Source organism: Strigops habroptila, chromosome 2 (genome assembly GCF_004027225.2).
Source record: "Strigops habroptila isolate Jane chromosome 2, bStrHab1.2.pri, whole genome shotgun sequence".
NCBI lineage: Eukaryota > Metazoa > Chordata > Aves > Psittaciformes > Psittacidae > Strigops > Strigops habroptila.
Window position 1 is genome coordinate 113,052,586 of NC_044278.2, and position 22,928 is coordinate 113,075,513.

A 22,928-nucleotide genomic window follows, 5' to 3' on the forward strand; every position below is an offset into this window, starting at 1 on the left:
AATGACACCGGAAAGGCCATGGACAGGACTCTTTCCTAAACCTAGGAGACTTAACCCACCTCTCACGATAGTTTCATTGTTTTTCTATAAAGTACGTGGTTCTTTTTTAACCAAATATTTTATGACTTTGCCTGATCAAGCCCTGTTCACCCATACTTTCTTAAAAGAAGAAAAATGCAGTTTTACTGTAATATTGCACAAACAGATGTTGGCCTCGGAGAGAAATGAAACTTTAGATTTCCATGATATGTGGAAGTGTTTGCAGAACACATTACCAGAAGGAACATGAGCAATTGTAAGCAGTAGTTGTAATGATCTAGCCTGGGAACTGTTTAAAAGCTGAAATAAAATGCTCTGTAAGTTAAATGGCATAGGACTTCAACCCTGCATTCCATATAGTTTAATTTTCACCAGATAATGCTACACCAGAGTGAAGCAGGGCAAAGCCTGTATTACATTATGCTTCAAACTTGGACAGATAGCAATAAAACTGGGAGGAAATATACACTGCTGAGCCTGTAATAATGAAGAATAGTTACCTAGCTCTTTATATTTTTGTTGTTGCTATACAATATATCAAGGCATGATTCTGACCTGACTGAGGAAAAAAAAAAGAAGCCAAACCCCTAGCTGAAAAATATGCAAAGAAATGAGTTGTAATATATGAAAGAAAGCCTGAGGGAAAAATGAAAGATTTCAAGTCTACTCTAGTGGGACAGAGAGCCAGCGCTGAACCACATCTGTTGGTGTAAGGAAGATACACTGAAGCAATATGAGTTGGGTATAATCTGATTACCAGTTTTGATACCTTCAGTCCTTGCCATGTACTACTGTAACAGGGCTGGATTATTTTACTGCTTCATTGTTAACACAGACAACACAACTTATTTTACTTTTCGTTAGTGGCTCAAAACTTTGTCATGTATCACTTTAGATAGTCTAATAGAAATAAGAACTTTTCAAATGGATTCAATTGAAAATACTGAGCGTGCTTGATTCTGCTGATGCTAGTACAGCACAGTCTATCCTGAACACATAAGCTGACGTGAAGGACAGGCTTGTTCTGTCAATTTGTTTTTAACATTGCTGTGTGCAGGCTCAAGCTACTCTGTAAGAAAACAAATAAAATATACAGATGCACACCAGTATGACTTAAAGGTACTCTACAGTGGTGGCATGCTGTTTGTTTGCATGGTGCGTGATCACCCCAGTGCTGGGGTTCACTTCCCATTATATTTAATGCATTTTGGGATCACTGGAAAATTGGGAAAGCAGAGGAGGGCATAAAGCTTTATCCGCTGCAAAGTTTGCACCGTGACTGTGCAAGCCACAGCTCCATGATTTATGCCTTCACTAGACTGCAAAAACTAAGCAGAGTGGGTCTGGATCAGCATCAGGGACCAAGGGTAAGCCATGAGACTATGGAAATTATAGTGTGGATTCGCAAAGCAGCATTTCCTCCCACTGAAAAAGATATAAGCTAACGCCCTGAGACACACTCATAGATATGGACCACGATGGTGCTTGGGGAGTGAGAGGCATGGAGAGGGGAGATGATAACAAAATGGAGGTCCTCACTCGCTGTGGTCGTCAAACTTAGAGGGAACTACGCACTTATAATTGCTTTGATAGTTTCCAGAAAAGAACTTTTTCCCCCCCCCTTTTTTTCTTCCTTTCACTTCATACCTACTGTAAAACTCATCAAGTGCCTGTTTAAGTGGCAGGCATCCTCCCCAGAGATGACAGTATTTTAATGATTTGTCAAGTGATCGACATTGAAATACGCATTATTTATTACATACTCTGCATTTCAACAGCCACTTCCATCTGGAGATGGAAGGCAGTGGGTTAGAGATGCTAATGAATAAAGAGGTCATTATTGATTCACAATTTCTTCTATTAAAGCGGTTAAGTGTATTTCTGATTTTTGTCATCTGTCCCTCAAAATCCCTGAGAGCCAACTGTAATTTTAACATTATGGTCTCTCCTTTAATAGACGGGGGGTGGATTTGCCTTGCAAGAAAAGAAAGTTAGATTATATATGGGAATACTGATTATACAGAGCTCAGTTAAACCCAGAAGCTATGGAAAAGGAGAAAATGGAACTCTTCTGTTTTTAAAAATTTAACTGTCTCGGGAGCTACTTGAAACAAAATCAGGTAAAATAAAATGGAACTTGAATGCCATTTTAAATACATATTAGTCCTTCAATCCTTAAACATTTCTGAGGAGCAAGTGACTATTATTATCCCCATCCTTTGCCCAGGAAAACACTGCCTTGCAGCAAGGTTACATGACTTACCAAAGCCACAGGAGAAGAACAGTGGCAAAGCTGGGGAAGGCTTTTTAGGTTTATATTTGAGCCACCCCCATTTTACTAGATCACTTTAAAATGCCACCTTCCTATGCAGATTTCCTGCTCCAGCAGGATGACTTCTACTAAGGTGTTACTTAAAAAGAGGCAGCAATTTTTTCCTTTGATTACAGACAAATGTTACGCTGACACAAACACCAGGCTCATAGAAAACCTGATCCTACAAACATATGTAAAATTGAGTAAGCCAAATGCCACCAGATCATTAATATGAAGAAAGTTACTCAAATTCATTTAATGGCTGCCAAACTTGAGCAAAAAATCTTGGTACTACTGGCAAATTTCCCACTGACTTCAAAAGGGCCAGCACTCTGCTCCTTGAAGCCTTAAGCTGTAGCCAGCCTGTAGCATGTCTTTGACCCAAAATGAAGCGTTATTGTACTGAAGCAACTCAAAGACTCACAGTGTATGGGTAACTTAATACTTTCTTCACCTTTATTTCCAAAGGGAAGATATGGCAGGAAGGAGCTGTGTTGCATAAATATCCTTTATTACTGTGTAGGTGCCTGGGGTGTTAAGCTGTGACAATGCCCATTGTGTAAAATCAAAGACAGGCTTTAAAAGTTTCCCAACACATCTCCAGAAGGTGATGAATGGGAATGTTTACTATTTGTTCGCTCCTAAGTAGGGATTCCTCTTTGCCGAGGACTGTGCAAGGTTACTGACTAAACCACTTTTTATAGACAAACATTAGCTGTAAGTATTTTTTCCATGCTCATAAAGCAAACACGCAGCAAAGCAGTCTCTGCCTGGTTATCCTTGAAAGCTCGTATCTTTTCCCGCGCGTTGCAGGCTTCAGAAAGGCAGCCTTGCCTCCTTCTGCTCCCATTGTGCAGAGCCTAATTTATAGTCCGAACAAGCGCCTCGCTATAAAAGATTTGCTTCTCCCTGCTCACTTCCTATTTCCCACAGTTAAAGCAAATTTCAAATAAAGGATTCACGGGCCTCCAAGCTTACAAATTAGGCAAAGTAACACTCAGAGCATTAGCAAAGACTTTGCATTCAAAATGGTAAGTGAAAGGCCTAGAGAAATACAATCAAATCAAAGCAGGACAAAACCTAATGCAGGAAGTCTCTCCAAAGCTGTTTTTAATGTTGCCCATCACAAATACCTTTGGTTTAGGCACGAACTTATTTGAGTGAAAACTGGATAAATGCCAGGAACTGCTTTAGAGACATTTGGAGCTGGAAGAATCTGCTTGGCTAATTGCTTGGTCTGGGCACAGTGTTGTAGTACAACCTATTAAGAGCCTGAATTGCTTAAACTCAGGTTACGCTTTTGTACAGATTTTGAAAACCTATTTTGATTTAATATTGCTTTCAATAGTGTTACCACACAGCTTTATTTGCTACTTCCTGACAGGTTTTTTCTCACTTCCAAACCCCAACCTTACCATAAAAATGCAAACAGTTTCCCTATCAACCTCAGTGGCCTGTTATTTATACTTAACCATGCCCCTTGTGTTACGTTAAAATGGGGCGAAAAGTCATCTTCTCACAGGCAAGGCAGTGCTGACATTGCTGGACGGGACAGAAAAAGAAGTTTGGAGGAAATGTTCAACAGAGCAAACCTGAAAAATTGAATTTAAACCCCATGTGTTTTGTTCATCCTAGAAGAATCCACAGCCCAGAACCTATTCTGACAGGCTCTAATGTTTTTTCTATATTTTGGCCATGGTCCTTTAAGAAGAGCTTTTTACCATGCAGTTAAAAGAGCCACCCTCACCCAGGGCAATCTATCAGCTCCTCTTTGTTAAGAAACAATCTCATAAAGAAAAGGTGTTCTCTGAAAGGTGAGACCAAGCTTGGTATCCTGAAGCTCACAGCTAAAGGTCAGTCCTGAGCAGAAGAATAAATGAAAGTCCACAGAGAGACAGAAAAGGGGCAATGAGCAGTAACTTCTCCAGTCTGCTCTTCCAGCCTGGTTGGCTCCAGCTGAAGGTATTACAAGCGACACTTATTGATCAACAAAACCTCAGAGAGAACTGTATGTTCCTCTCTGAGTGTTCACTCTGCTGGGAAATAGTGAGATGGTTTTGCAGTAAGTGAAAGTGAGGCACCTTTTGCCTTCTATCTTGGAACATCAGCCTTCAGGCTTTAAAGCACCTTTTTTTATAGCAGTTAGGATGATGAGAAGGAGAAAATAAACAAGAAGTAAAACTGTCTTTTTCATATAATACCATGACTCCAGGAGTCTGTTCTTAAAAAATTAATTATCCGCTAGTACAACATTCCCAATAAAAGTGAATCACATAGATGATTGGTCCCCACTGTACCCTACTTCTGTGGGTATTTTTGTGTAACTCTATAGTATGCTCTACAAAGAAATAAAAAAGTGCTATTCCTATGTTGTGCTTGGATGTAAAGGGTCTGAGTTGTTCAGTAAAAAAAGGAGGCTTTGGGATAAAACTGAGTCATAACCAAGAGATCCTCTTATATTACACAAAGTTAGTCAAAGTTGTGTCAGGAGGAGGCATTTAGCTGCCTTTACACTAACTTCTTGCTGGGAGAGTCCTTTTTATGCTCAAACGAGGGCAAAAGACCCTTTCCCAGCCTGAAGGGAGGCGGTGGTGGTGGCGAGGAGCAGGGTCACTGCATCTTGCTGCAGAAGCTCTGTCCTTTCCCCAAGGCCAAACAGCTTGCTTAGCAGCTGCGAGAATCCTGTTTCACAGGGATTTAGAGTCAACGTATGCCTTCAGCCTTTAATAAATTACCGCGTGGCCTTGAGCAATCATGAGTTCAGCTAAGAGAAAAAACTAAAGCTCTCCCTGGCTAAGTCAGGAGACAGCATTCCTAGAAGCTTTATACCCACGCTCCAAATATATAAATCAAAGGAGTCAATATTTCTTCGTCTTTTGCCCCCTCCATCCAGCTGGGGCTCAGCTGGATGGGCAGCACGGTGAGTGGCAGCATCTTAACAAGTCCTAGTGCTTTGGTTCTTTCTTTGGAGATTCCTTTTTGAACTCCTGATCATGCCCAAACCAAACAGGCTTTCAGTTACAAAGGAACTGTGTTGTTTTGTTTGTTATAAATATTCCTTATGCTCTTTTCACCACTAATACAACAGGTGTAACTTTTAAATCACAACGATTTCCTTCCTCTCACGGTAGGGTAGTGAACCATGTGCACAGTAAGACATGACGGAAGTGAGCAGTTTATCGGAGTTTGAGGCATGCAGGAACATTGCTGAAGAAACTTCTGCAAGTCTGTGCCAGGGATCCTGTTACCGAAGCAAAAATCTTTGTCATTTTTATGCTGTATTTTACCACCTCCAACTGTGTAATAGACAAAAGGCCAGGAAGAAACAAAGGGAAACAGGTGGGGTGGAATAAAAAGCAAGACTGTTCCATTTGGCATGGCAATGATCAGCTGTTTCACAATAAACCATCGTACTTTGAGGGAGGCTTTATATTATTTTATTGTTATACATGGGGATGAATTTATACATTTGCTTTCTACCTGCTTCCTCTTCTACCATATCTTCTTGCAATGATAGTTAAAAATGCAGGTGGTACTATGTGTATGAGACAAAATACTTACAATGCATTTTATTGAAACTCAGAGCAAGTCTACTGAGAGCCATCAGTAGATGCTTTTTCGACTCTATGACATATTTTACTTAATCTATCGGTTTGATTTTTTAATTACTGTTCTAAAAGGAAATAAAAATGAATAACGAAATCAAAGGCTCCAAATACAATCAAAAATACAGTATGTAAGTTTTGTAAAAGGGAGAGATAATTAGGCAGGCCATAATTCTGGCAGCTTTGAGATAGTGATCACTTTTGAAATCTCCGTTGGGAAGACCAAAAAGAAACACATTCTCAGATGTTGTCTGGGCCACAATTAAAAACTTGAACAGTATCCACATGCAAAGAACAAGGTGGAGGAAAGAAGATCTGTATCCACCAACGAGAACCTAATGCAATCTTAAATTACTATCTTACATTTTTAAATCACATCACAGTTACAAAGAATGCTTATGCTCCTTTTAGAATGCAACAGCTTTACTGAAATATGTTTTTACCATATGTTTTAATTAAAAATGTAGGGTTTTCATCAAAATAGGTTTTGAGGACTGTCATGGGGGTCAATTTATTAAATCAAATGCAGTGAAAACAATAAACATGATATCCACAAGAAGAAAATTTACTCGTAGCTGTCATGTTTGAAATACTCTGTGCTTTTTAATATTTGTTTGGCTGAAATGTTTGCAATAAAAAAAATGTGTTAGGGATTCAACACCACATTTCTGAAACGTGGACTGAGAGTGTCACCGAGATTAAAAACAAAGCAAAACAAAAGAACTACTCAAGAGCTGAAGAAAACGCCTTATGGAAAGAGAATGTGAAGAAGTCAATCATTCTCCTTTGCTTGTCTTCCAGAAGACTGCGATATGATTTGACTATTCTGAGTAAGTGTCTTCATGAAGAGCAAATACTGGTTTTTAAAGAGCTCTTTAATTGAGCAGAGAAAGGCATAACAGGCAATACACGCCAGATATAATCAAGATAAAAATAAGAGATGTTTTTAGCAGAGGTGCAATTAATTACTTAAACTAACAAGGAAAATAGCCTATTTCCTACCACCTAACTTACTATCAACTGATGTTTTCTTACCGAGAATGGATTATCAGGAAAATTACCAGATAGGGATACTTAGGGTATTCAGGGATTAGGGATAAACAGGAGTTCAGACTGAGAAAGCACTCAATGATTTAGCAGTCTCGTAGGCAAGCTGCTGTTGTGATTCACTGAGTACAGATTTACACCTGAACCATTTGAGCAACAAGGCAAGGTAAAACAGAAGCATCTGCATGTGCATTCATATATGTAAATATAAAAATGTTCAGGCCTTTCTTCTGCATTATAAAGAAGTAAATAACATCACAGACCTGTATTTTTTTTTCATTTCCTCTGTAAACCACATTTAATCTGGGATTTGAGGCTGCACACAGATGGCCTCTACCAATATGCATTTTTCCCTATGTGTCAAGTAACATCCAGGCTATAGGCGTACTTTACACTTGGGCACTAATCCAGATGTAGGATTTCAGGCCCTAGCTAATTCATACCCCACAACTCCACCTTGCATTGAAACATTTTGCTCTTTGGAGTCTCCCTCGCGGCACCTGGACCGCAGAGTCCCTGTCCTTGTGCCATGACCAGACTGGTTCCCACTGAACAGATACCCAGGCTCCACATCAGGGTCTCTCTGACAATTATGTGTCAGAGTCAGCATTATCCCAGCTCTTCACATTTATCTGACCTGACTTTTTAATTGCTGAAAGGCACTGAGGCTGATAAGCAAGCCTAATTTTACAGGGTTCAAAGGGGCTGTTCCCCTGAAGACAATGTAATCGCAGGCAGTGACACTAAAGGAGAGATCCTTTGAATTTTAAGTTTTGCCTCAGAACAATTTCTTCTCTGAACAATTGATCCTGTGTCCCACATTTGGGTCTTGGGAGGATAAGAGGTATAAACTCAATTTAATACAATCAATAGCAATATTCCCCAACCCCACAGAAGCACCATTGTATTTTGGACCATTATGGGGTGATACAATTGTCAAAATCTAAGCTTCACCGGCTGTGACAGGAACTCCTTCAGCTGGAGGAAGGCAAATCACTTTCGTGTGAGCATAAAGAGGACAAAAGGAGAAATAACACTTTGAAACCTTTGACATCAATTCTTCACAACCAGACGGAAAGGCTTTGAAAAATATCCCTTCCATTAGTTAACAGTAGCCTCAAAGGATGAAGTTTTATTTGAATGGTGAAATTATGAATTTTTATAGCATATATGTTCCACTAACAAATGCAAAACTTGCCAAGAAAGGAATGTGATATTCTACCTGAGTCGTGGCAATGTTTGTTCCATCGGTGACCTCCACAGTCATATTATATATTGACCTCTGCTCTGCATCCAAGGGCTTTGCAATGACAATAGTGCCCACTCCCTTCTCCGCGTCGAAAGAACTATCGTAATTCCCTCCTAATTGTTGCACAAAAATACAATTAAATTAGCCATCTCTGGAAAATTTCCATTGAAAATGTTCCTAGAAGTGGGCATATCTGTTTCCTGGCATCCATCTTAACGGCTTGCCTTAGCATACACAGTACATCTAGTGATACTTCTTTATTCATAACTCATTTATATTTCAAAGCAAAGCACAGTTTGTATATTGGAAAGCAGATATCATTAAAATGCATTGCAAGAAAAAAAAAAAAGTCTAGCAGTATATTTAAGTGAACCATAACTGAGCCTATAAAAAGAATCAAATGGCTATAAGCCCATAAGATGTGTGCCCTTGTAGTTTGGATAATGAACAAGCACAATTATCTTTTTGTATAAAAATAATTTTAAGAGGATTTAATTCTTTATATTCTCAATATTTTCAGGAAATTCTCATGGATGCTCATGGGTACAAACACCATCAAGTGAATCTTTAACAATTACAATTATAATCAATTAAAAAAAAATGCAAATGTTAATTTCAAGGACAATGATAATTACTAGCGGCAAAGGTCAAATTCTACTAGTCTTTTAGGAATTATTCAAATAGATCTGACAGGATACACATCCTAAATTTCTTTCCATTAAAAAAAACCTCATAAAGCACTGTTCTGAAACTAATATCCCCTTATCCTGGCGCACACTGAATGATGCAGCAGTGGGAAAACTCTCCTGAGTCTCAGGTGAAAGGAAAAAAAAAGGAAAAAGAAAAAAAAAGTCTATTAAAAGTAAAAGAAAGCCATAAATAATTTGAGATTAAAGGGTTACAGGATTTCTCAGCTACAGCTATAGTTTATAAATTAGAACCACTTCTTTCTTATGTTCAAAAGTGAAGCACACACTATGCTGCTAACCTGCTTCTTACTCACTCATCTATAAAGTGGAATTTATTCTGAATTGAGCTTGAGTTTGGAGGCTGGGGACAGGAAGAGGTGGAACACGACACTGCTGACAAACAAACTTAATATATATTCATCACACAGCAATGCAACGTCACTAGCTACAGTCTCTGAAAACCTAGTTCTACAAAGCAGAAAAGGCTTTCAAAACCCACTGGTTGTAAAACTGGCAGAAGAGTTGCTTAGACCTCTTGAGATTAGATCCACAGGTAGAAAAACATCCATTCCATTGACTTAGCTGTCATGCTATATATATATGTGTGTGTCTACATATATATTTGAAAGGGTGGTGTATTATCACAAAATGGCTCTCCTTTTAGGGCTGGGGACAGAGAAGCAAATAGGATTCCTTGCTCTACCACCATCTTGCATCTGCATGGTTTGCTGATCAACAATAGGCATTATTCTCAAAAACGGCCATGCATTTAGTGAGAGGAAAAAGGTTTTGGTATTCCAGGAAGTTGAAGATCAGGAAGAATCACAGTGAAATCACAGCCCCTGAATTCCTTGATGTGAAGAAACCCTCATTTCTCTCTACCGCTTGAATAGGCTATTGCAAAGAAAAGGTAAGCTAGAAGCAGCAGTGCTCTGTCCATGTCTGCCTTGGAGGCCATTCAGGGATGGGGAGAAGAAAGAGAGAATAAGAGCGCACGTGACCTACACCAAGGCAAGGCAGAATTGGTGAACTTCTGCCCATTGAAGTGATCCAAATGTAGTTGGTTTTGATTTGCTATCAGATTTCCCTATGCTGAATACATGTATGCAGCTGTGGTTTTCCAGGAAGACACTGCATCTGCTGTGAGTTATAGTGAATAGAAGCATTGCTTATTCCCTAACCTCATTCTGTAAGCCCAAATTGAATATTTTTCTCAATTGAGATACATATGTATGTATCTAACAGTATTTGACACTAGCGAAAAAAAAGCATAATTGTCCTTGACGTTTAACTAATAGCAAGGTATTTGGACATTGGTCATATTTTCAGTGATTCATTTATTTATTTAAAAGTTAGGCTGGAAGAAAAAGATGCCATCTCCCAATTAATGTTTTAAATTGATTTACTTGAGAAAAATCACACCATGAAAACCAACTCTGGAAAAAAGCTTCCTTTGAAGAAAAGAGTTCGAGATTCTAGCAAGGAAGTTCTCTGCTGGAATGAAGCTAGCCTTGGGACAGTTGGCACTTTACAAGGAATGTTTCATGCTGATAACCATGAAAACAAAATGAAAGTCAGTACTTCAAGATGCTTAATAGCCATCTTAATAAGCAATCAAAAATTACATGCTATCTACTGGCATACACTTCCAAAGAAACCCTGCCCTTAAAACTTCCACGAAGTAACATGGAAGGATTAGCAATAAATGTTTTAATTGCCCTTCTTTTTAAAGCTGGGTTTGCAGGATACTATGTAATATGTAGTGTATTGGAAATACGCTGAGTTCTTCAAGCCTTTTTCCTTAAGTGAGATAAGTTCTTCACCTAAAATAAGAACTGAATATGCCATATGAGGTTTTTTATGTGTTATTTACATCTTCCAAAATGGTCTAGTGACAAACAAACAAATCTTGGTTACCAGACACCCCAATCTAGCCTACTCTTGTAACCAACCAGGCAATGTACTTTATTTTATATTCATTTTCTATTAAACAAGGCAGAAACTGCATCAGACACTGAGAAAGAGATGGATCAGAGAACATCCTACTGTGAGATTTGTGATTATAATCTCTTTTGGAGTGAAATCCTGATATATTCCTGATTCAGTCTGGTACATTTCAACAGACCATGCACAGATGAAGAACCACTCAGACAGCTGAATGTGTGGGAATATTGCCTGAGATACTGGGTTCTGCCTCTCACCTGGAGAACTACAGGCAGTCTGGAAATACTTTGTACTGCTCCTCAGCCTTCATATACTCTCAAAACAGGTCCTCATATGATAAATGCTTCTGAAGATGCACTTAAGCACTGAAGAATAATTAATGAATTAGGTATAAACTTAAGAGTCTTATAAACATGTTACGTCTATGTTTATAAGGCCTACTATGAAGCACCCAGAGAAGCACCCAAAGCACCTTTTATCCTTGAAAGGTGGGTGCTGGAGGGGCACAGAGGGAGCAAGAACATTGTTGTGTGAAAACAAACAGGACTCTTCTACTAAAAACTCCTGCAGTAGAGCTACTCCGTGAACTCCTTGTGAAGCGAGCTTATTTGCAGTGCTGTAAGCTCCCACACTATCAATTCTACCAATGTTACTATGGCCATTTAACATTTTCTTTGATCACAATATTAGGATGAAAGGGGGCTAAGGATGATGAAATTTTGTTCAGCTGCTCAGTTTTATTAATGTGAATCTTTATTACTTATTCCATTTTCCAACATATGGCACACACTTTCCTTTTTATTGTCTGCTAAAACCTGCTTTCGGATACAAGATATGTAGAAGCTGCCTTTGCTAATGTCCTTGCAATTGCATTAGGAAAGAAATATTTCAAATGAACCTAATACACTGTGAGTTCCTCAGGCACTTTGGGAAAATCAACAACAAAGAAGGCAAGATGATTGAATTGGCAGGTTGGCTAGATGGGTTGTCCTGATAAAGCATTTTACCATGAACGACCTCAGAGAGATGTGGATTAACTGTTGTTTGTAATACCATTGCAGGCTAAGATGTAATGCTGATACATCTTCAATACAGATTAAAGACTTCCTTTAAATTACTCTGATTAAACTGAAGCACTTCGAGTGGGATCTCTTGAAAAGTCCACATCTACTTGCAATGCCATGTTTGCATGAGAAGATTTATCATGTTGGGATGATATAAATTCATAAACTCATTCAATTTTTCTCTCAAATTGACTGTGAATATTCCCAAAGACATCCACCACAGATAGTTATGTCTACGCTTTGGACACCTAAAGTTAAGTGAGATGACTTCCACCCTTACTTTCTTGAGATTGATCTTAATGCTCTTGCCTAAGCCCTGGAAGCATTATATTTTTACAATAGGATTTCTTTTTATGTTATCTGAAAGCATGTTATAGTTTGCATAGGATTTTTCAATGTAACTCTAGCCAATTCCAGCTGTTATCAAACTGAGGATGGCTGTAGAAACAGCCCCTGGTATAAAAGATCTTATTAGTTGGCCCTCACTACAGCTTTGTGAGACATTTCTAGCACAGCCCTCATTTTCAGTGTAAAAGATGGTATAGTATGATCAAGAAGGAGATATCAGGAAATTGAACCAAAGCACCTCTGAGCCAACAGACCATAGGTTGTGTTCTTAGTATTAAGTAGCCTTGGTTACATTTTCTGGCTGAATTGGGAGTGCTACCTTCATTCTTAGCTTGTTTCATGCCTTTATAGTCACTATGAACATATCTTTCTCCTGACAAAAGTCCTGTATGCTTTGGGAAAAAAATTACATGCTTTTTAATAAAAAAATTAGTTTTTTTTTTTAAAAAAGTCATTGAACCTTACATGAGTAACAGGAGAGTATCTCCTGATGTAAAGCTTAACACTCATTTGGCTTAATGGACAGGCCGAGGAAAACTTCCTGAACTCTTAAAAGGGGTTACTAGATGTCAGCTGGAGAATTTGCTCAAGGCAAGATACAATGCAGGTCTTGCTTTCCCAACGAATGTGGGCTCTGCATCTCTGTCTCCTTTCAATTTCACAGTTGGTTTTCTTTTTTTTGTTTGTTTGTTGTTGGTTTCTTTTGTTGGTTTGGTTTGGTTTTTGTTTGGTTGTGTTCTTTCATCTATTTTGCTTTTTTTTCCCCCAAAACGTATTCTGCTTTTATTCTGACTTTTGCATTTGCTGCAAACAATGATTTTTTTGTGTTTTTCCTAGATGGGGTTACTTCATGGGAAGATGCTGAGCCTCCCTATGTTCCCTATCAGCTGCTGATGCACAGTTTAAGATGGGATTATGCTGCTGTGAGAAATGATTTTCTCCTCTGAGAAGAAAACATGTCAGCAAATCTGGAAGACTTGCAGGCAAACGAGTCCCATGAGAGGGCCTTTCCCCCTGTTTTCCAGTGGAACAATCAAGAAAAGTGGGACTGAATACACATCTCAGAAATATTTGATGACTGGAGAATCAGACTTTTTCAGTCTTAGATGCAAAGATGGATCGCACTGAACTCTGAAGGACATTCCCAAATCAAATACAGCTAAAACCTGGCAAGACTCTTCCTTCACTGGTAGACAGCAAAGAGCTGTTCAAACTTAATAAAGCCAAGATAGACTGAGATCCTCACACAAGTCTCATTTGGCCTACCGTGCCATGATGGATGAGTAGAGAAGAAGAGAAACACATGAGACAACTCAATTTAGAGAATGGTCCTCTAAAACACATTTTCTCAGAGCAGAGAAGATTCTTACTTGTCTTGTCCCAAAGTAAACTATCAACACCAAGTGATGATAAATGGGGCCAATTGCTACAAGTCTCACATTGCTGAGAGCAGAGAATCAGAGGAAATGCAGAAAACAAATTCACTCTAAAACTCAAAGATGAGTTTTCAGGATTTTCAGGAAAAGAAGCAAAGCCAAAATTTCCAGGTTTTCTATTTCCACAAAAGATGAAATAAACTTAGTGACTGCCTCAAGAAATACAAATTCAGCTACAGACTTTTGTTAATCATAACATAGTAAATACTAATAATATGACATGCAAGTATTTATTCATTTATTTACTATATCATGCTACAAAGAACAAAATAATACAGATGGAATTTTCAGATAAAACTGTTGTAAGGAGAGCCAAAGCTTTGGGTTTGCTGCTAAGAAGCTGAAAATAAGGGCATAAAAAGCAGAAAAAAACCAGAAAGGTATTTTAGTTCTCAGAGAAGGTAATTCAAAGGAGGGTAGAGAGCTACATGTTTTTGACATTAATGAATATTTGTAGCACTGTGAATTAAATGGACAATTAATTAAACCTAAGATAGTAAAAGTATTGCCATTTAAGCACCCTTGATAAAATGTTCTGATATGCTTTTAAGGTTTGGCTGCTATTATAAAGGCATAGGCTGGGGGAAGAAGGAAAGATAGAGGGAGGCCTGTTTGGAGAATCAGAGAGATGTTGTGCAACATGCTACTTAAGCAAAAACTAGCACCATGCAGCTTAGCTCCAGTGTCAAAGTACTCATCACACCATTCCCACCACTAACAAAGAAAAGAGACAGTGAGGGCTCAATTTACCTGGGAGTAATAAAGATCTCTGACTTATTTTGGATTTACCTTTGAAAATTAGTTACCCATAAATGACTGAATAAATTTAACACAACCGAAACCACCTACGTTCATGTCTTTCACATTGCGAGATCTGCATGAACTGAGAATGGCATTGAATGCAGTCTGAAAACAGAAAGCAGGTATGACATCTCAACCACTCCCAATTAAATGAACAGGTAAGCATCCTGTTCCGCTCTAGCCCATGGAGGGAAGATGATCTTCCTGCCTGCAAGGCACCTTCCTCTCTTGGAGCTCAATAACTCAAGAACTCACACAGTTATTTAAAGCGTATATAATTTAGGTGCAAATTAGATGCTGAAGTTAGGCAGACGGAATACTATATAGCCAAACTACATCTGCCCTCAGTCCTTTTTTTTTAGCTGGGAGAAAGTGCATGTTATGCATTAAAACAGGGGTCCTCTGGAATTCCAATGCCCATTTAGTCTGAAAAGGTCATAAACATAAAGGTCAAGCTGCAAACTCTATATTAAACTATGCCTCTACATAAGCCTTCAGGGCTTTTGTTGACGTACTGTGAACTGTGCACGTAGGTCCAAAATCACAAAATACCAGATGGAGTGGGATCAGTCCTAGGTTTTACAGCAGCACACAAACCATCTCTTGCATTAGCAGCTCCATACAGCTTTCCGTACATGACAACTAACTTCTACTAATAAGCCATGTCTCTCACTGGGCTTTTCAGCATTAGACCTCAGTGTTCCCCAGAAGAAAAGTAGCAGCATCTTTTTCCACATGATGATATTGAGGAACAAGGAGAGGAAGTGTTTTTTCATACTGACAGTGACTAATGGCAGCAAAGATAATCTAAATATACAGTGCTGTGTCAGTAAACTTCCTGGGGTGGGTTTTGTCTTTGCACCTTGTATGCAGAGTGTCTGGAACCACAGGGTCTTCTGCATGCCCTGGATTGTTGGCTATTCCTATTGCAGAAACAGGTGCTGTTGTTAGTGCTATTATTTATAACAGCAGTAATATTTAATGACAAGATTCATATGGTAACAGTACTGAACTGGATGGTCAGGGTCACGGATTTCTCATTAAGTCTAGGGAAGCTCTGTCTCCATGACCCCCTGCAGTGATGCAGCATCTTGCAGCAGCAGGAGCTACAGCCTATAGCGAAACCATTAGAGTTGTTTAAATAGCAAAGCTCTTCTAAATAATTTGAACTATTTTACCCATAAAGGTCACAATAAATGACAAATTAAAGTATCATCTCTGTTTGGTAGGGAAAAAGGGAATACTATTATAAGGTGTTGCATGATTGCAAGTGACTCTAATAATGTAAAAGAATGCAGTGGAAGAGTGGGGGCTTCTCTTTGTGCTTAACCAGACAGCATTTTAATGAGAGTTGGTGAATTCACCAAGGAAAGGACTGAAAGGCTGCAAAAGGCACAGGAATCCAGCAAGAAGTTCAAATGGGTAAAAAGTGTCAAAACCATCAACAAAGGCAGATTTCTCCTGGGAGGAAAGTTAGGGTCAGTAAGGAAGACAAAGGGAATGTAAACATTAGCTAATAAATTGCATGTAGCATACTGAAACAACCAAGGGAATGGGAGGAAAACTGTAGGAAACATATGCTGTACTTCCCCAGGGGCTAGCAGGAACCCTAGAACATGGTAATAGCTATGGGTTTAATTTTAATGTGGTTGGCATATTGGAAGCTGTGCTTCAAATTCAAAGAGGAAGTGTTGCTGTTTCTGTCTATCATCTGCACGAGCTAGCAATAAAAGGTGGATGAAAATGACTCTGACAGACCCTTTCTCTTGTGGTCCTTGCCCTTCCTGTTGGCTAAACCCATCCACAAATAGCTATGCTGAAATGAGAGCCAGGCTCAATCCCTGTAAATAAAGACTGCTGATGCACCCTTTCAACTAAGTCTGTGGCAAAAGCTTTTTGTTTCTCCAATCTTTCATACAGTATTTGCTTTATAACCCTTCATTTAAAAAACACCACTTTGTGCAGACACTGTTTTACATCCAGAGGTATACAAGCATTATAGAGAAATATTTTCAAATAGTAAGTAGCACAATAACTTTGCAGGGTCATTGTGCTGCTGGGGAAAGTCTCATTTTGGAGATGTTAAATGAGTTATTTTAAATGACATAACTGAATCAGAAGCAGAAGTGGGAAATACATTCTTACGAACATTGATTTTCTCCACTGCAACCAAGTGAGACCCTCTGCTCCCTGTCCTTCTGGCAGCTACACCCTTACTGGCATTTCCCTGTGATTTTAAGACTCCTGAGGCTTCTCCTCCTCTTTGCTAAGGATATTTCTCACTCCCTATTTTTATAAGCAATTTTACGTAAAGCAATTTTGTGGTTGAGATCTCACATCAAAACACATTTCTCTTTTTCAGCTTGCATTCAAGACAAACTTTTGGTGGCTCCATTTGTAACCCATATGTTGATGCATCCCATTCTGTTTCACAGTTAAATGGATGGCACTGGACTGTGAAAAGTTTGAATTAATTATTTGTGATAAACTGTGGAAAATCCGTGAATAAAATGATAATAATTGGACACAAATACGGTAAAAGCTGTCATAGAAAGAAACACAGCACATCCATGTGTCGCATTGCATCCTGTCACAGGCACTTATGAAAGATGTAATATAAATTGTCTCAAAGAACTTGCAAAAATAAAAGGCAGCCTGGATAGTTGTATTTTAGCAAATGTGTTTGCACTAAGGGTACCTTCTGTTGAACAGTTCTGCCCACAAGCTGTCTGTAGAATATAGAACATCTCTCGAGCATGCTTGCCACCTTGAAGCAGGGCAGTCGGAAGCAGAAAAAAAAGAACAGAATGCAGAAAAAAAGGTGAAGAAAGAGAGAAATGAGGGACAGCAAGTCTAAGTACCATAAATACATTTAGAAATGAGATTAGCAAAGTATGACAATAGAATTTAAATGACAGACAACATTAAGATTGCAGTAAATAACATAGTATGAAAAAAAAAAACAATTCAGCCATACAGCGCTCTTTTTTCAGCTTAGCTAAGGAGTCATAACAAAAGCAGGAGTATTATTATTATTGTTATCGCTATATTAAAACAGCATTTTCATCTCAGCATTACGAAAGTGGGTTTAATTTGGGGGCAGGGCACAGTTCATGGTTAGTTTTCTTGCTCTCAAAACCACACATCCATATGCTTTGCTTCTGAAGCGTCCTCCTCACCCCACTGGCTCCCAACTTACCAACAATATCAAACCAGAGAGGAATGTTAGATGGCTGCACAGAGACCACCCCGACGATTTCTGTCACTTTATCGCTCTCCATGACGGTGAAGTTGTAAAAGGGTTCATCAAAAGTCAGGGGCACGGGCGAGGGTGCAGGCTTTTTGATCCACTCAATATGGAGGCGGGCAGTTGAAGATTTCTGGGGCCGGCCATTGTCCACTGCTTTTATCTGGCAGGTACAAAGAAAAGAGGACTCCAAGTGAGCATCCCAGTTTGGCAGTTCAGACATAATTCTATTGCATGACAATGACTGCTTGGAAAATGGCCTTTGAAATGCTCTTTGTAAAATCCATGAAAAAAGGGGAAGATAAGCAATTATTCCACAGTTTGCATTTTCTTTTCCATTACACTTTGATTTTTCACTGAAAGACTGATTTTAAACTGAAATGTTCTGTTTTAGGCAAGGACGCCTCCCACTAGACCAACTAGTGGGAGAAGTCCCTGCCCATGGCACGGGGGTTGAAACTAGATGAACTTAAGGTCTTTTCCAACCCAAACCATTCTGTGATTCTATGATTCCATGATCATGTTGCCCAAGGCTCTGTCCAACCTTGCCTTGAACACTTCCAGGGATGGAGCATTCACTACTTCTTTGGGAGCCTCACCACCCTCATAGTAAAGAACAACTTCCTTACATCTAACCTGAACCTCCCCTGTTGAAGTTTAAACCATGATGGTGCAAGGCCTCCCGAAGATGTAGTTCAAGACTACTCCACAAAGATCCTCCTCTCCAGAACCAGCTTCCTTCTCTGACTTCATCCTCCATCCAGTTCCCTCTTGCAGCAAAGCTGGGAGCTTTATAATGACCCTGTGGGATGTCATGCACTTGCAAAACATGCTCAGCCAGACCATATTTGATTGCTTTTTAATGGCATCTGTATTGCAGATAAGACTGGTATTCCTTACATTACTTTCTTGAGGATCATTAATTGAGTTAAATCAGTTTCAGATCATTTCCCCTATTCTCCAAAACAAATATGATTTAATTTTTTGCCATATTTATTTTCCTTGCTTTCTCCTCTCTGTTGTGTTCATTAAGAGCTGCCCTGCTTGGTGCTAATTCTTTTTATTACAATGTCCTCTAGAGGGATGGATAGACTTCAAGTTTGGTATACTTCATGGTTTTAACACAGCAAAGACAAGATGAGCAGCAATAAACAACAGGCTTAAGGAAAGGAAGAATATAGATTACAATATCAGTGGTGTGCTGAATAACATCAATGTCAAAGGGTTTTTCTTTTAAAACTAAAAGAAACATTTCTGGCTACATAGGACCACTGGTGTAAATGTGCTGTTACTATGACTGTTAAAAATGGGAATTATTTTCCTGGTATTTCTTTCTCTAGAAATGTGCTTTGTGGGTTTGGTGCTAATAGTTGCCACCTTGCTCTGTTCAAGGTGGGCAGGGCTTTAGAGAAAAGATGCTGAGGGTGTGATGAGCAGTTTCACGGAAGAAAACCTCCAGCTGTTGCATTATAATAAGGGCCAGATCCCAGACATGACGTCCAGGTCTGCATAGGGATAGGTACTCACTCATCCAAAGAGTGTTCTGCTCTGATTACTAGGTATTTCTCAATATTTTGATCTTTTCCTGTCACAATTCCTAACCCTATGAAGGTATCCCAACAGGGACCTCTTACTGTAAGTGACATTGCTTCCTTTACTATGGATAAAACCATAGATTAAACCTGATTTTTTTTTTAACTCCTTAAATACAACTTCTTGGCTTGTTGCTGTAGATGAAGAGTGCACATTCAGGTCTCTTATTGCTTTACCTCAACACCACCACCTTGCATTCTTTCTTTGACCTTGTCTATGTGGTTTGAGTTTGGCAGAAGTATTTTGACTGAGATTTTTTTTTTTTAACTGAAATTGCTGTCATACTTACACTCGTTAAGGTGGTGAGAAGGGTACTATAACATGGAGTACACAGTACTCCTCGTCCCTGAAGCCATCTAACTTGGATAAAGACACAAGAAAGAATTTGTTTCCCCATGAGGACAAGCAATTGTGTCCACACAAAAGGTGAATAACCATTCGTAGCTGTATCTGCCTAGTTTAACATGATACAACTCTGCAAGCAGGCAAGCGATTGGTCTTCATTTCTGTGTATTTAAGGGAACAATTTACACTAACAATTTTCAAGTTGACTGAACAGTCTGATAATAGTTCACTATGTGCAATAGCATGAACTCGGACTCAAGATTTCTGGAGTAGTTGTATGTCAATACTAGATTTCTTAATACAGTCAGATCCTAGATATAGGTCATACACTGAACACAGTCATACATCACTCTGTATACTGGAGGGCCTATTTCTGAAAAAAAGTCAGCTCATGGGTTTGCATGTCAAGGAAGGAGTACTTACCGTTAAGATGTCATAACTCCCCGCTGTGAACTGCTTTCTGGAAGAAACCATCCCTGTTTTGGGATCAATAAAAAACTTCCCATCGTCATTTCCATCCACGATGCTGTATGAGATCTCTGCATTAGGGCCTTCGTCTTTGTCAAAAGCAAAAGCTCTGTAGATTGGCTCCCCTCTTTTCTTACGATCCCTCTCTGGCAGTTTGATCTGATAGACTTTCTCTGGAAACTGAGGTTTGTTATCATTCTCATCCAGAACCTGGACGACCACCCAAACAGAGGACTGCTTGGGAGATGTGCCCCCATCTGAGACAGTTACCTGAAAAACAGCAGCAGTAGAGGTAATTCTGAAGTGGTACAGTGGGACTTCATCAAATGGAAAAAACCCATAAAACAGAAGGAAATATCCCTCCCTTTCCAAACCTAACCTGCAGTTTACAAAATCTCCTGTACACACAAGACATGCTTACTATGAAATGCTCAGTGCCTAAGTCAAATATGCCCACAATGGCAAATACAGGAATCCGGAAGATTTTTTACATTTGAGATGAACTTGGAATGGGGAACCTGCAATAGACTAGGAATCTATTTCTCAAAACATAAAATCCTTTAATCTCAAACTCTTCAAGTTTACCTCAGAAGAGAAAATGGGAATTAACCCATTAAGCAGGATCCCTGCTTCTCTGCAAACATATGTTAACGTTTCTTCAGTCAAGCAATGAATTTGAAAGACACATTTTTTCTTCAATCTTGAAAGAATCTCTGTCATTTTTTTCCCATTAATTATTTAGAATTTCTTAAACAACAAAAGGATTTCTGTCAGTTCTTTTCATTCATTACCTGAGATGTGACAGCTCATTAATTCTAAGACTGCTTTAAATGATTCTAAGGGGCACTGAGAGGCAGGTAGCAAAAAATTTCTGCTGCATTAGGCATACTGTATTGCCAGAAACACATGAGAAACAAAATCTTTGAGACAAAAGTTAATTAGTAATTTAGCTGCAACTTAAAAAGAATTACTAATAATTTTCAGCCTGAAACACTGTGAAAATGAAATGATCCAAGATCAACAAGAGATTTAATAACATGCCTTCAAAATGCAATCAATATGTTTCCAACTTCTCCCTCAATATTTCGATTGCATTTATTAAAGAGAAAGAAATAAGGCAGAAAGTTATTTCTGTTTGCATGAAAGAAGTTCAAATTTCACTTTCAGCTACATATGCTAACACGCCAATTCCCACAGTAGCAATTTCTGATGATAGTGAGTCAAGATATTACATCCTTTTCCCTGCTCATACCAATCATACCACATCGATTGCTTTGCTGGTTAACTCCTCAATGCTTCATTTTCCTTAAATGTTTCTGTGTTCCCTTACAAATCACGCAGTCCTGATGTCCAATCCTCAGGCAAAGTAAAGTTTTCTGGGAATAATGTCCCTTGCTTTTGTCCCCTCCTTCCAACAAGAAGTCTAAATTTAGGGTAACCCCGACCAAGTACTGAGATCAGCAGAAAACTCACAACATTTTCTATGAGAAAGGTAACAAGATCTTTTCAATTATTTTCTGCATTTAACTACACTTTTAAATACTGATGCAGTGGAAGGGAGAAGACTGACAGCCTTAGGGAGTGAAACCCCTTATTTACAGAAAAATAAGTGGTAGGGCAATATATAGTGGCAATGTAAAATCCCCCACATCAGCCCATAACTCATTCGGAGAGTGGAGCCTGTCCATCCAACAACACATAACAGCCTCAGGCCTCTCTCTCCTAAGACCGTTATCAGGGTTGGCAATTAGGAGTTGTTGAGATTGCCACCTCCTGATGGGGTTGACTGTGTGCTGGGAGCTGGATGGGGATGGACCATCCCCACCCTGCAAAGCCACCAACGTGCCATCTTCCAGTCACCATCGAGTCACCATCCAGTCACCATCGAGTCACCATTACCAGAGCTCAGCCATTCAGTTCCCACTCCCCACACTTTCTAAACTAGCATTTATAATGCTGAAAGGCTGCACACATGGCTGCGAATCTGCCTTCTCACCCAGTGAGAGAGACACCACTGGGGACTTCAACCTCTCCACCGCTCCAGAGCTTCTGCAGCAAACAAAAAAGCCAATTCTGCCAATTCTCCTATTACAGGCTGTCAGCAATAAATACCTTTTGTCCCACTTAAGAGGCTGATCCCTCCTATTTCTGTTCTACCCTGGTGCAACTGGCCAAGCTCTCAGCAAGAGCACAGGTTAACAAAAAAGAACCTTTTTCAGGATTTTTGCTGATTCCACAGATAAAATAATCAATGATGCCAGGCAGTACAGGCGTTAGTGCACAGAAACAACCAGAGATACACTTATTAAATATTGGTCAAAAATGCCAACGAAATGCTGTTTTGGGGGTTAATGTTTCTAATGCATAGAAAACACTAGCAAGATTCTGGATGCTCTTGTTTTCTGAACAGAACATCACTCAAATTTTTTTTTAGGAAAAGATGTTTTTTTCAACCTTCTAGCAGTCAGCTACATCAGAAAAAAGGGGAAGGGAGATAAAAAGTTTACAACTAATAACAATAAAATCTCTGAAAACCACAGTGGTATAGACAGTCAGGCAACTATGCTAAAAACTTACTTAAGTCAAGAAACTGCTCAAGAAGTGAAGCCATCCTGTTTTACCACTACACAGTCTTGTAGTCTGTTAGGTTACTGTTAAAATCCTGCCTAACACAGTGTTGTGGCATTTTAGTTAGCATTTGTTTGTTTTTGTAAGCCCAAACTTATGGGAAACCCGTTC

The 22,928-nt window shown here is 39.1% G+C and overlaps 1 protein-coding gene across 8 annotated transcripts in view; it reads right to left on the reverse strand.

The window, feature by feature from the left end:
- FAT3 (FAT atypical cadherin 3) overlaps positions 1–22,928 on the reverse strand; it is a 409,819-nt gene that overhangs the window by 90,821 nt on the left and 296,070 nt on the right. For 6 of the 8 annotated variants that reach the window (XM_030476635.1, XM_030476637.1, XM_030476639.1 and 3 more), the window contains exons 5-8: positions 20,145–20,459; positions 17,736–17,946; positions 17,235–17,303; positions 8,228–8,367 (exon numbers count right to left, since the gene is read on the reverse strand). In XM_030476635.1, the coding sequence (XP_030332495.1) occupies positions 8,228–8,367; positions 17,235–17,303; positions 17,736–17,946; positions 20,145–20,459 (735 nt within the window). The remainder of the gene's footprint in view (positions 1–8,227; positions 8,368–17,234; positions 17,304–17,735; positions 17,947–20,144; positions 20,460–22,928) is intronic. The other 2 variants (XM_030476640.1, XM_030476638.1) reach the window with 1 other exon arrangement.